This window comes from Ambystoma mexicanum, chromosome 3p (genome assembly GCF_040938575.1).
Source record: "Ambystoma mexicanum isolate Mex_15411 chromosome 3p, UKY_AmexF1_1, whole genome shotgun sequence".
NCBI lineage: Eukaryota > Metazoa > Chordata > Amphibia > Caudata > Ambystomatidae > Ambystoma > Ambystoma mexicanum.
This window is the reverse complement of record NC_090925.1, coordinates 1,085,146,499-1,085,161,018: the sequence shown is the minus strand read 5'-3', so window position 1 is coordinate 1,085,161,018 and position 14,520 is coordinate 1,085,146,499. Positions and strand designations below refer to the sequence as shown.

The 14,520-nt window shown below is 44.7% G+C and overlaps 1 protein-coding gene across 1 annotated transcript in view; it reads right to left on the bottom strand.

The window, feature by feature from the left end:
- LARS1 (leucyl-tRNA synthetase 1) overlaps positions 1 to 14,520 on the bottom strand; it is an 860,995-nt gene that overhangs the window by 454,044 nt on the left and 392,431 nt on the right. The window contains exons 15-16 of the mRNA XM_069652446.1: positions 2,826 to 2,903; positions 2,419 to 2,504 (exon numbers count right to left, since the gene is read on the bottom strand). Of these exons, the coding sequence (XP_069508547.1) occupies positions 2,419 to 2,504; positions 2,826 to 2,903 (164 nt within the window). The remainder of the gene's footprint in view (positions 1 to 2,418; positions 2,505 to 2,825; positions 2,904 to 14,520) is intronic.

Genomic DNA, 14,520 nt, shown 5'->3' with positions numbered 1-14,520 from the left:
ATTACCAGTGTTGTAATCTAAAGCGGTAGCTAACCTGTAGTGGTCTTACCAATCTGTGGATGTACATGTTTAATAGTGATTTTACTTATCATTGTGATGAACTTTATGCTTTCCTGCATTCAATAAATAATAAATGTTTGCACTTAACTGTGTAGACCTCTGTTCCTAAACAGACTTTGCTCTTGTTAACAGTGCCTCAACACCAAGCCTGCCTTCCTTTGAGTCTAATCTGGACAGCTCAGTCTTATAATACCTTTAAAGAATTGGTCAAAAACCGAATTGTAAACTGGTGGAACCTTTAGTTAGGTTTCTCATAAGTCTTCCCCAGACTACAGCAGATTCTAAAAAACCCTGTACACAACTTAGTATTTTCTTTATACCTAGTATAGTACTACCTTCTGGATGTAGGGTTCCAACCTGTCTGCAGTATTAATTCATGTGTTAAAATGCACTGAAAAATTGTGGTGCCAACCTTTACAAAGTTTAGACTTCACTTTTTTAGTGTAATGGTGCTAGTATCAAGAACACTCCATTTATGTGATCCATAACAGTCAATATGGAGCACGTTCAACAACTTGACAGAAACAGTGCATTCGTATAAAAACGAAACTATGCAGTTCTTATGCTGTATTTAGTTAATGCTTGATATGCAAAGACAATAAATCATGTGTATTTCATTGGAAAGCACGCAACTTTGATTCCATCCAAGGAAATACATTTGAGATAAGGTTCTTTCATTAATGGAAAGGAAAATTATATCACATCAAATTAAAACTTGGCTAAGATCACAATACAAATAAATGTAAAGCCATAGGAAATATACACTTTAATAATATCTACTCAACAATTTTCAATCCGCCGGGTGGCCAATATATTGCTAAAAGTCATAAAGCCTTAGCAGAAATGCAAACCAAGGAGGTAAACTTTGATATTGTAACTACTAATACATCATGAGTGTAATATCAAGGCAACTCCCCATGCCTGATCTACAAGAGAAGATCGCTATTGTTAGCGACAAATCGAAAGAGCAAGCATTCTCAACAAATCGTTTGCTACCATAATTCCAAAGCATTCTTTTATTTTGATTTTTCTTTAATGTGTAACTACCAGTACTACCCAAAAACGTCAGGCATTCCAATTACACCTTTTGATTCATTTAATTCTTTGTGATTAAGTTGGGTTGACTATTTTCAAGTACGTCACAGCTTCTAAATCTATGTTTTTTGCTTGAATAAAAAGTTACTTTTTATCTTCGCTCATTCCTGAAATGCAAGTCTTGTTTTTTAAAATGCTCCTTCAGCTGTCAAAATGTTAATGATTTGGTAATTCAGGCAAATTAAAAAATAAAAAGGGTTCAACAGAAACTAGAGCAGCCGAAGCTTTAAAGTTCCCTAGCCATGAACAAAGTCAAGCAGAAAGCATGGTTCTCCCCGTAGCAGAGCATTAGTCGCACGAAAGAAGACTTACCTCATGTTTTTAACATGTCTGGTTACCCAGAAAACAAAACAAAAAAAAGAAATCGGCACTACTTTTGCTTTGTCCAATAACTACCACAAACTAAAGAAATGGGCACAGTTTAGCTGCCTCTTGCGCATTGACCTTTCTGCGGTATATTTTCAAGGGCAAAATCGTGCACGCACCTCACGGTCAAGCACATAAGAGAACACATACAATCTTCAGATTCCACTGCCTGCTCCAGCACAACCGAATTCCCTTAATCTCCAACTAGGCTCTCTTATTGAATTACTCGTGTGCCTACCCAAGTCATTACTAATTCAGATGCTTATTAGGCCTCCACCACCTCTGCTGCGATGCAGTCGTATGCATTTATCAAACTTTCTAATACAACGTTCCCAGTGTTACTGCTGAGCCTCACCCGACAACTGAGTGCATGGTTGCTTTCTCTTACAACACCCCTTTTGTCGTTTTTACAACAAGATGCATTTGAATGTGCATCTCATCTAGTCTTCCAGGATAAACATCATATACGATTGCTAGTGCATTCCTTGCACAGGATAACCTTGGACTCCACGCTAGGCAATTTTGGAAGTACACTTCTGGAAATGTACGTACTTCACCACGGGATCAGGCTGACCCTGTATGCACAATTAAGTAAAACACATTCCAGACTCTCCATCTTCCGATCAGTGTATGGGGTGCTACACATGCACCAGATATCCTGGTGCTAGAAAGTCCATGGATTGACCCGCATTAAAGAAACACTTGTTATTGTGTAGTCCACACATGCATACAAATTCATAACAGCAGGAGAGGCCATTGCGCCAGAATGGATTATGTAATGTGGTCCTGTAGAGTGCAACTTTTGCCATTTCAGCAGCTTTTTGGAATATGTTTTATCAACTGACCACCTAACCTCTGCCTCTGCTACTGTAGCCCAGCTCACTCTGTAACACTCACCACTGGTCACAAAGGGCGACCACGCACTCGTCAGCAGATCGCGACATGACCTGCTTTTCTGGCTCCATATACACCATGGCATCACCCTGAGAAGAATAAAGATGAGGGAAAGTTGGGTAAGGAGAAAAGCAAAGCCAATAGATAAGTAAGATCACAGGGCTATAAATCTATATTCAAAAGCAATCACCATCCTTGGAATGTGGTAGCAATTGGATAGGGAAGTTATTTATTTGCCCTGTTCACCGATCATGTAGATGGATGGCCTACATCATTGTCAAATAACCATTTTGTGGCAAAATAACAATTAATGGAGGGCACCTTATTCTATACCCAGCCCCCTTGTAATTGCAATTAATATCAAAGAACAATTAAAGCTCAAAATAATGACGCATAAATCAGATACCTACTTCATCAATCATTTTCTTCTGGATAGGCTTCTTGACATCCTGTACTTTCTGGCCTTGGTATCCATCCACCAGCATGACCTATGGTGACAACAATCAAAGTTTACTGAGCTTTCAGCATGCATAAAGCGTTATACCCAGCAGGTTTGTATCCTTGCTGTATGCAAGGCACACTTTCACAAAGATTTTGCAATGTCCATCGACCCGACAGACTAGGCCTCCTTCCTGTATTTCACTTTTTTCCTTACACTTTGGTGTTTTATAAACAAATGATTATCTTAATGGTGTATCCCACTCCCTAGTTCCTAACTTTCCTTCCTTCTGAGACTGTTTGGGATATCACGCCAAGCAAACCCAGGAACATTTATAAAAGGTATGCTGTCACATTAAATCTTTTAGAATGGGATTTGCGCACATATCTTTCCCCTTTAAACAAAGACTTCAAACTTAGCCTGTGTTCTCTACGTTTTTTTGCCCCATACATCAACTGTTTAGACCACAACATATGCTTAAGGGGACTGAAGGAGGGTCCTCCCCATCTTGGTTGGGATCAACACTAAACAGATTCTACGCCCTTGGACGAGGTTCAAGTTAACAAGGTGCACAGAATTTTTAGCTAGAAGATGCATCACTTCCAGAGGAAATATTGAAAGAATAGCGTTTTCTAAAAGTATTCAGGGTGGCCCAGAATCGCTCTACAAATTCTCAAGACAGGGCCATGTTTCTGAAAGATCATCAATGCTCTCTTTAATCCTGGAGGTAATGGAATACCCAGCACAGTGGTAAGGTGATTAATTAGCCACAAGGCAAATCTAGTCACTTTTCAGTTATTATACAAATGGTGTTAAAAAAACAAGCAATTGTGGCTGAGACTCTAGGTGGCGTCCCTGTTCACATTTCCCTCCATCTTTGAGGAGGCTTCCACCTCTCTAACCCAATCTCCCTACTCCAACAGGTCGTAATGTAGTACCAATCCACTAGAGCCAGGGTGCCCCTACTGTCTGATCTATGCCTCTCGTAGAGACGGCCTAGATCTGTGGCCTCTCTGTTTGACTCCCTCAGCGGCTTTCTATGTGACCTAGCAAGATCGTCTTGTCCTGATGCCCTTTCCCCTCCAGATGAGTCTTTTAACCATTTCCCTCACTCTCCACTTCCTACACCTGACTCATCTCTTTGCCCCCCCACCTACTCCACTGTTCCTCTCTACACACTCTTGTCTCCTGGTTTTCTCTTTCTCTCCCTCGTCTCCTGTCCTCACCCTTCACATCGCTATGGAGCGTATCCTCTTCCTGCCAAATATCACTCCTTTCAGCATGACACCACGCCTTAGTTTCTTTCTTGACAGAGGCAAGAAACACAAACCGCAATTAAAAAAAAAAAAGATCTGTAGCCCTGAACAGCTTAGTTCTCTCAGGTTCAAATTTAAATGCCCTGAAACATCCAAGCTATGCAGTGTCTCCTCAGCAGGGAAAGCACAGCCTGAGGTTGAAGACAAAGATGATCTCTTTATTAAGATGTAAGTCAGATATAGGCATAAAGTTGTGCTTTCAAGAATAGTTGGGGATTCCTGTGCCAGCTAAGGTGGTCATGGAGGACAACATTTAAGGTTGCTGTTAGGAAGCATTTTTTTGAAACTTTCTTTCCACTGGTCTCAGTGGAACGTCCAGCTATTTTCTATGCCTTGAACCCTAATTGTGTTGTTCTTAAAGAAGTATGGGACATATTACTCATCGTAATCATATTTCTGGTGATATGATATGACAGGTTATTTATAACACACTTAATACCCAGAGGTTTCTAAGCGCAGACCCGGGGATCGAACTTGTGTTGCTCCGTGTGGTTTTGCTTCCAAGGCGAGCACGTTGCCCCTGAGCTATCCTCCTGTGGTGTTTGTATCTGCTTAGGTTCACATGCTTTGCATAGTCTGACATCTAGTGGTAGTCGCAGAGTATTACAACATTTGTTTTCAAAACTCTAAAATGGACGTCGACAGGGCGTGTTAGTAATAGTATCCCTAGTACGATGTGTACTGTACCCATGGTCCTTCATGCATCAAGGTCCCTCAGATTGTTTCTAACATGAGGTTGCATGAAGTGTAGCATGAGTACAGATGTGATAAAGCAGAAACAGTGATAAACCAGAAACATCTATGTGCCTCGACTGCAGTAGGGGAGGAAGGGTGGGTGCATGTGAATCTAAGCAGATACAAGCATCAAAAATATGGTGAGTAATGTATCCCTTCTGAGGCTTGTGGATCTGCTTAGATCACATGCTCTGCATAGATTAGCGAGCAGTATCTGGAGAAGGAGGTGGGATGTGAGGCGGTGCATCAGTAAATAGAGTTTTTAGAACCGCTTGTGCCACCTGTGAATCTGCTTTAGAGTGAAATCAATGCAATAATGCTGTGTGAAAGCATGAATGGAACTCCATGTAGCAGCTTTGCAAATGGCATCTAGAGGAACGTTTGCAATGAAGGCTAAGGTAGCTCCGGTACCTCTGGTAGATTGAGCCCTGGGAGTGAAAGGTAAAATACTTTTGGATAGGGAGCTGTATGCACTGGACTATCCATTTGGAGATGGTGTTTTTTGATATGTGATCGCCCTCTTTCCCAGGTGGTATGGAAACAAAGAGTTGATCTGTTTTCCTTAGGAGTTTAGTATTGTTCACATAGTACAAGACCGGCCTCCGTACATCAAGTGCATGGAGGCTTCTTTCACTGGAGTTGGATGGATTTTGAAAGAAGGTAGGAAGTTCTATTGATTGATTAACATGAAACTTTTAAATGAACTTGTGTGAAAACCTAGGATGTGTTCTGAGGGACACCTTGTCTTTGTATATTATGATGAAAGGGTCTTTTAAGGACAAAGCTTGTAGTTCACTGAACCGTTTTATAGAGGTGATGGCTACCAGGAATGCAGTTTTGTAAGTCAAATGTTTTAGGCTTTGTGCATAGGCTCAAAGGGCAGACCCATGAGTTTGGAGAGCATGACATTAAGATCCCAACCTGGTGGAGGGTTAAAGAAGGTAGAGTATCGCCTCTTTACACCTTCCATGAATTCTTCAATGACAGGAACTTTCCACAAGGACACCTTGCATTGTGAAGTGGTGTAAGCTGACAGAGCCGCCAGGCTTACTTTGATGGAGTTGAATACTAGGCCGGAGTCTAGTAGGTAAAGCATGCAATGTAGAATGTTAGCTGGAGAACATTCAATTGGGTTTAAGGTTTGTGACCTGCACCATAGCACAAATCTCTTCCACTTGTTGAAATAGTGTCTGGTGTTGGGTGTCCGTGCCTCCTTTAGGATATCCATACACCTTTGTGGAAGATTTAAGTGGCCGAAATGTATGACTTCAGGAGCCAAGCTGTAAGTTCCTAGATTGAGGACGAGGGTGGAGGGATGCTCCCTTGTGTTGTCTCAGTATGTTGTAGGGACACGGAACCTTGTTTGGTTCGCACATCGCCAGTTTGAGCAGATGTGGAAACCAAGGTGGTCTCAGTCACATAGGAGAAATCAGGATAAGAGTTGCTTGTTCATGGTGCATCTTGTGCACAGATCAGTTCATTCATATGGCGTTCCCCTTGCACCCTGGTTGGGGAAACCTGGACGCGAAGTCTGGGCATTGCGCGTTTAGGCTTGTGGCTAACAAATCCAACGGGGGATGACCCCATTAGGAGAATATTCTGTCTAGGATATTGCCACTCGTGTTCTTCTGGTAGAGGGTATCTGATTGGACTGTCTGCATGTGAGAAACCAAAAGGTGTCTCACCCGCTAGTCCTCGGGAACTTGTCATCCAGGTGGCCAAAACACGGCTATCGCTTTTGGATCCAGTTCCAGGGGGTGGACCAGTGCGGGATTATCACCTGGGTGAGGGGTCATCAGGGAGTGGGGATGAGGCAGCCGATGGTGAGACACGGTATTCCCCCCTTTTTTGTTCGACCCCATCCAATTTTGTTGGAATTTCCGAAGTCCCAAACCCCTGCCCCTTTTACACAAATACTGGGCAGAGGAAGAGGGTGACAGAGTAACCAAACAAACTCTCTCACATCGTACTGGACATGTCCCTTTAATCGGGTCAAGCAAAGTCAGGCACTTTACAATAAGTGCATACACTGATACCAATTAGCTCTCCTTAGACTAATAAAAGGCAACATCTAAAGACACACTCTGAGCAAGGCGGAACACGAGTATGAGCAGAACTTCCAGACAAAGGCACACCTACTGGGACAGAGCAACGGGCCAAGGTATGAGAGCAGCCGGCCGAAAACACCAAGGGTTCATTACTGGAAGTGGTTGCCCTACACAGACCTTGAAAGACACGTGGAGAAGGCCAGATCCAACGAGTGAAGATTTCAATGTGTTTCAAAGACGCAAGTGACCCTCCTGAGTGAATGGCAGGGTTGGGCTAGGCAAGGCCAAGCCTGTATGTAGCACTAGCCATGACTCGTGAATTGGAAATAGCAAAACAAGAAAGAAGCGCACACAGCCAGTGAGTTGGCAAGCGACCTGAGAGACCGGTGTGTGTTAAATCGGATGAAGTAGCAACATTATACATATCACAAGTGAAGGGTTCACAGGCGTGGATGAGATGCGAAAAAAAAGGCAGACCTGTCAATGAACTTTGAAGTAAAAGGCAGCTGTGAGATCAGTGATACTAAGTAAAGGAGCTGTCTGTCTAAAGGTAGTAGCCCATTCGAAACTTTCTGTGAAAGGTACATTGTTTGAAGCTAAAAAAGAAACAAACAGCAACTGTGAATTAAGCAAGAGTAAACGTGAACTTTTAATCGAAGTGGTCCTGCAGTGGTCTGTAAAGAGAGCCAGGCACATTGGAAGGTCTTCGACATCCGAAAGGGGTCCGAGCCCGATTGAGGTTGACCCGAAGTACAATAAGTTTGGGGAAGGGAGCCTCCTTGCAAGTTTGTGTTGAACTTTGACTTGAGAGGTCTGAGCCTGACAGAGGGGGACCTTTGTGAACCATGCGTTGGAATACAATTTTGAAAGTCAAGAAAGAGACTTTAACGTGGAAGGCCAGGGGGGGCTCAATCCACTGTTTGGAACTGCTTAGAGTGTTAGAAACCGAGCCAGAGTGTGTCATCCTGCCTACAAGGAAAGCCTTACTCCGTGAGGTTTAACGTACGGAGGAGAGATGGTTCAACTAACTTTATTCTTTTGAACAGTGATTTTTCCTTTGCATACATTTCTCCTTTTTTACAATTCTTGTACAAGAGATCGGGCAGGCATTGGGTTTTTATTAGCATACGCCATTTTGATTTGACGGACTCCACTAGGACTGATTTGTTTATCGTTTAATGGTCGAGACGACTCCCATCTTAGCTATGGGCAAAATAGGAGTTTCTCCAAACCTAACATTTATATCCGTTGCGTCAGTGTCATCCTTGGGATACCGTGCCTTCCCTACTGAGGGAAGGAACATGTTCGCTTGAGTGCCCACTTACATATTTTTGGGGATAGTTTGGACAGACCTTGAGAGTGTGCCCTCCCCCCCATGCTTGGTTATGTAGAACATGGCAGTGGTGCTGTCTGTGAGGACCTGCACTGTTTGCTTTGAAAGATGTTGCTGAAAGTCTTAAAGAGCCTTGAGAACTGCCAAATGTTCCAGGAAGTTGATGTGTCTTTGGGCTGTAGCACGTGTCCACGGGCCGAGGGCTGTGTGGTGGAGGAAGGGAGCCCCCCCATCCAGCGAGTGAGGCGTCTGTAGTTAGTATTGCTTGTGCTTGCGGAACACGGAAGGATTTTCACTTTAGCCGGTTGTCCCTGGACCACCAGTAAAGAGCCTGTTAACAGGGTTAGCAAAACAACCACTAGATCGTCCCACTGACCGCTTGCCTGAGACCATTGTTTCGCTAACCATTCTTGCATTGGGCGCATGCGCGCGTGTGGAACAAAGTGACTGCATGAGGCCATCATTCAGAGCAAGCGCATTGCTTTGCATACAGTCATCGGTCACCCGGCCTTGTAGTCAGGTACTTGCAAAAGCATGTTTTGCACTTTCTCGTTTGACGGGAAAGCCAGCTCCTCTTTTGTCTTTAGAATTGCTCCCAGAAATTTTATTTGGCTGGGGACTAGACTTGATATCTTTTCGTTGATGGGGCAACCCACATTGAAAAGAAGGTCTATTGTCCTTTGTGTATTTTGTTTGCAAATTTGAGGAGATTCCCCAGTGATCCCGATAATAGCATATTGGGATTGACTCTGCGCAGGTGTGCTGCCACTACTGCGAGCACCTTTGTGAATACTCTTGGCGCTGAGGCGATGCCGAAGGGGAGTACCTTGAACTGGTAGTGAACTCCCGCTATTTTGAATTGTAGATATTTTCTGTGTGCAGGGAGCATTGAAATATGAAAGTATGCATCTTTCATATCCAATGTTACCATGTAGTCCCCCCGTTTTAAGAGGGGATGACCTCTTGAAGTGTGGTCATCCAAAACATTTGGGGCTTGACATATTTGTTTGCAGGGCACAGATCTAGTATTGGGCACATGGAAAGGTCTTTTTTTGGCACAAGGAAGTATGTTGAATAAATACCCTTGTTTATCGGTTTTGCTGGGACAGTCTCTATGGCGTCCTTTTCCAGCCCTGTCTTTACTTATACGCTGCTCTTCTGGTGTCGTCTTTCTGTGTCTTGGCAGGTGGTTGGGTGGCTTTTGTAAAAGTTCCATGCAATACCCGCCTGCCACATGGACACCACCCACTTGTCTGACGTTATCCCCACACCTGCGTGGGTGAAGTGTGAAATTCGACCTCCTACTGGGTTGTCATGGGAGGGGACCTGCATCGATGCGTCATTGTTTGGGAGGGTTGGAGCCTCTCCCAGGTGAGGTTCTGCCTTTTCCTCTGGATCTTTTATTTCCTCTATGAAAACCAGAAGAGGAAGATTGTCCTTGCAATGTGCCCCAAGTTGAAGGCCGCCCTGAGTGTATCCGGAAGAGCGTTGTGAACCCTGACCCCAAAACCTTCTGGAGTTTGAAGAGCCCAGCTGTACGTAGGGTTTGTTGGTTAATTGGCAGAGGGATTTAAGAGTGTCATACTCTTCCATCATGCTCTTGAGGGCGTCTTAAACAGCCTTGCCGAAAAGGACAAAGTTCCACTGACATGTTAAGGAGGGTGGCATGTGTCTCAAATTTAAAACCAGGCGTGGCACTTGATGAGTGTGACTTCTGCAATGATCTAGCCAGTATTGTCTGCTGTATCAAAATTATTCTTAAGGATGCAGTTAGATACCTGCTTGCCCTCTAAGATGGTGCTTAGTAATTGTTATTTTAGGGGTTCTGGAACCGCTTCAACCTGATGTTCCAAGTCATCCCAGTTGTGGCATTCTTAACTAGCTAGGAGTGTAGCGTTATTTGCAATTCTAGCTTGATATACCGCTGAGGAGGCAACCTTCCTTCCGAAAGTGTAGATTCTTTTACTTTCTTGTCTGGCGGGGCTTCAGCCGATGCCAGAGGAGTGCCAGCCCTCTTTCTGGTAGGGGTGACGACCAGTGAGTCAGGTTTTAGCTGACCCCTAATATACAGGGGGTCTGTGGGCGCTGGCCTGAATAATTATTCAATTCTAGAGTTCACCGCCCTTGTGGGTAGGTGTAAGTAAGGAGGGCTGTATACGTCTCTGTATAGAATGTAACAGTGGGATAAACTGAGTGTCAGACTTCTTGTCACCAAGAATTTCCTCCACAAAGTCCTTATCTCCTTGTGCGTCTTGTGTGTCAATACTGAAATGTTGGACAGCCTACAGCAGCAGTTTGCTGTATTGGAATGGATTATCTACAGGTGAATCTGCTGCAAACTGATCTTGGTGGTCAGGCAACTGGATGACCTAGATGTCGTCATCATAGTACTGGTCCTGACTGTATAGGTCTCCTTGAGAGCCGGGGTCTTGCGACCCTGAGAGATAAATACCATACATGTCATGAGGGGGGTCTTGGTAAGTGGAGGCCGGGGTACCTAGGACAGAATTGCTTGGCTGTGGGTCAAGATGTGGTTTCTTGGCAGTGGGTTGATGTTTTGCAGCCCCTGACCGTGAGGCCTCTCTAAGGGTCATTAGTTCTTCTGGATGTTTGTCCATGAAGTAAACAAAGTATGACATCCTCTTCATAATTCTGTTGAATTGTTCAGGGGTCCAGACATATGAGAGTGAAAAGCATGAAGGGTAGTGGCTTGGGGGGGGGGTATCTGATCCTTGTGATGCATGCATAGCCCCCTGAGAGTTTGTCAACAGGGGAGGAGGAACCTATAAACTGAGAGCTTTGGGAAGACAAAGGCATCAAGGATTTCAATTTTTTCAGTGACCTTGTCATTAACATGGTAGCAGGGACGTGTTTTTTTAATTAGTTCTTGCATTTTCGCACAAGTTTAGGGGACGCAGATGCGCCTTACGCTGCCTGTTTTCGGCACGCGAAAGGAGGGCCTTTTTGTGCACATGTCCGAACCGTCTTTGGGGACCGGTTTTGGAGTGCTGTCATGAGGCGAAAGCGTAAGCGATGGCCCAGAGGACAGGGAAGATCTAGAGTTTTTTTCCACAGACACCACATGGGCCTCGACGCTCAACGATTTTGTCGAATGTAGGCCGTAGGCTATGTGATTGGTGTGTTTGGACTTGTGTGTACTATGGCTGCCGGGTGTCGTCCCCGTCACGGAGCTGCAGGCCTGCTTAGTGGAGTTGGGTGCCCGACACCAAGGACACCGATGCTGCCCTCACTAGAATCCTTCATCAAGTCGATGATGGCTTCTGCCTGCATTGCGTGGACGGCCCAGCGCTTGGTCCGGCAGTCCTTAAGAGTTTTCGGGCGTAAATGTTTGCAGGACTTGCAAAGCTTTTCAGGGTGGTCCCTATGGAGACATTAATTGCACACTCGGTGCGTGTCCTTCCACATGAATTTTCTATGGCAGGCAAGGCAAGATGTAAAAGGTGTATTTTCCATTTTGAATGGAAGGGGCAGTTAGGCGAGAAAAAAGGAAAAGGGGTAGCAGAGTATACATTCTCTAAAAGGAGTAGCTGTATGAAAACCACCCCCCTATCTCCCTACTGTAAGGGCCAAGGCCCGAAGAGGCCTGAAGAAGTCCGTGAAGAATCTGGTCTTCGATTCAATGAAGTCGTTGACGATGAGTTGCCCATCGAGGGCCGTCAAGTAGTTGGGTGACGCTGCAGCAAATGCTGACAGTAAAGAAAGAAAGAGAAGTCTACGAATAAAGTTTGAACTAGTCAAAGGCATCAGACTGGAAAGGAACTCTGCAACTTACAACCGACCACGATGGAGGAAAACAATCTGAGGGACCTCAACGCATGAAGGAGCATGGTTACAGTACACGTCACACTAGGGATAGTATTCCTAACGCACCCTGTCGACGTCTGTTTTTGACTTTCGAAAACAAATCTCGTAATACACTGCGATTACCACTAGATGTCGGACTATGCAGAGCATGTGATCTAACCAAATCCACAAGCCTCAGAAATATATGTCTTACACTTTGTTAAAGGAAATAAAATGTTGAAAATTGTTCTTAATATAAAATAATCTTTAATACATGATGAATGATTTCAAGAATGGGAAATTAAAAAGTGTAAAAAAAGATAAGAAATACATCAGTTTTGGCCATAAATACCATCACCAGCTGGCAGTGTGGCAATGTCGGTTTCATAGTAAACACAACTGGGATTAGAAGACAGAGACGAGGAGAGGAATGCAAAATTGCCTGACCGCCTTGCTCTCCGATTCATTGATTTGCCGGCAGCGCCGCAATGTCAGTAACATGAAAATGAAAGTGCAATAAGAACAGAGAGCCGAGCAGTGGCTCGGAAAATTGCCCGACAGCTTTGGCCACAAATACAATGACGCTAGTACAGCAAGTCAATATATTTAAAAGGTGGCAGTAGGTCAGAATAATAGAAAAGCGAAAAGTCGCAGTAACGGTAGAGTCGCAGTGATATGGGCAACATTTTAGTATAATTCCCATTCGGAGCCACCTGGTGTTGATGTAGCTAGCTCGCTGGTGCTCTTAGAAGAAGAGGGCTGAATTAATCGAGTCTGGAATTAGCCATTGTCCCCACAACCATGGCACGATCCATGATATTCTATTTATATTGAGCTAGTACACAAGTGTTTCAGAACGCCACCAGGCAAAGGGACGGGAACAAGGGAGAACAAAACAGCGATCTTTCTAGGCCCAGTGACATTTAAGAACGAGCAAGTGCATGGAAGAGGGAAAAGGTGGAAGTGCATGGAAGGGGGGATAAAATGGAAAGTGCGGGACATAGGAGATAAAAGAAGAAACAATAAGTAAAATAAATAAAGGCGATTGACAGTGGTAGTGCGGCCAGCAAGTGGCAAGTGCTAGATTTGTCAGATAGGGTATAACTGATAAGTGCAGGAGAAAGTGGGAGGGGGGACTGTATGGGTACAGATACAGACCCCAGTGCAAAGGGTGGCTCGCAGGCAGTGCAGGTGGGTGGCAGGGTGAGCAGGTACCTGGGCTCGAATCAACAGAGGGTGGCCAGGTGCACAGTGCCGAGAGAGAAACAGATCAGCAAGAGAGAGGATGGGAAAAGGCAGAAGCGAAGAGGAAGGTCTTGAGATGGTTTCGGAACCAGAGATGTTTCTCATCAAGTTTCAGGGTGGTTGGGAAGCTGTTCCAAAGGGAGGCCCCAGCAGAGGACAGTGATCTACCCCCAGCCCGTTTCTTTGAAAAACGAGTGACCCTGAGGGAGTTAGAAGTAGAAGAGTGAAGGGCTTGAGAGGGGAGTTATTTACGGAGGAATAGTTGAAGGTATTTTCGACCCAGGCCCCAGAAAGCCTTGTGGACAATACAGAGGGTTTTAAACGTAATTCTTGCATTCACTGTGAGCCAGTGAAGGGATTTCAGAGTTGGAGACATACGATCCCAAAGGTTGGAGGCCAAGGACAAGTCTCGCAGTCCTGTTCTGGATTAGTTGTAAAGGGCGGAGGGTGGAGGCAGGTAGATTTAGAAAGAGGCTGTTACAGTAGTCCAACCTAGAGAGAGCCAGAGCTTAGGAGACAGCGAGCTTGTGGGGGAAGGAGAGGTAAGGCAGAGTACCTCTAAGGAGGTGCAATAAATAGACTTTTTAGAGAAGTCAGAGATGTGCACGGAGAAGGAAAGTGCGGAGTGAAAGATGACCCGAAGGTTCTTAGCCTCACAGGTAGGGTTAGGAGAGTGAGGGGAAAGGATGGTGTAGGTGTACCAATGAGGAGGATTTCAGTCTTGTTGGCATTTAGACAAAGATCATTGGCAACACACCAATTTTGAATGGCGATTAGGCCTCAGAGATGAGGGAAGGAGAGGAGGTGGCTGAAGGAAGCCTGAAAATGAGTTGGGTGTCATCAGCTGTTAGGGAGAATTCTCTGTAAAGGCTAATTTCCCAAACCCAGTGAGTCCCCCAGCAGCTTTGCTGGATTTTTGGGGTTTATTTTTTTCTCCTTCTAAGAGCGAGACTCTTTTACTCCCACTCTTAGACATGATTTGAGGTGTTCCTTTGTCTTTCCATGTGTTTTATGGGCTATGGGGTCTTTTACTCCATAGGGTCTCATGTGTTTTTGATGTGGGTTACACAGCACCCTCCGTGCCGTAACCCAGGGGGGTCGTAGCGACCCCCAAACAGACTCCATACCCTGGGACTGACTACTGTCTCCGAGGGCATGTAAAGTCACCATTGGCTTTACTAGTCA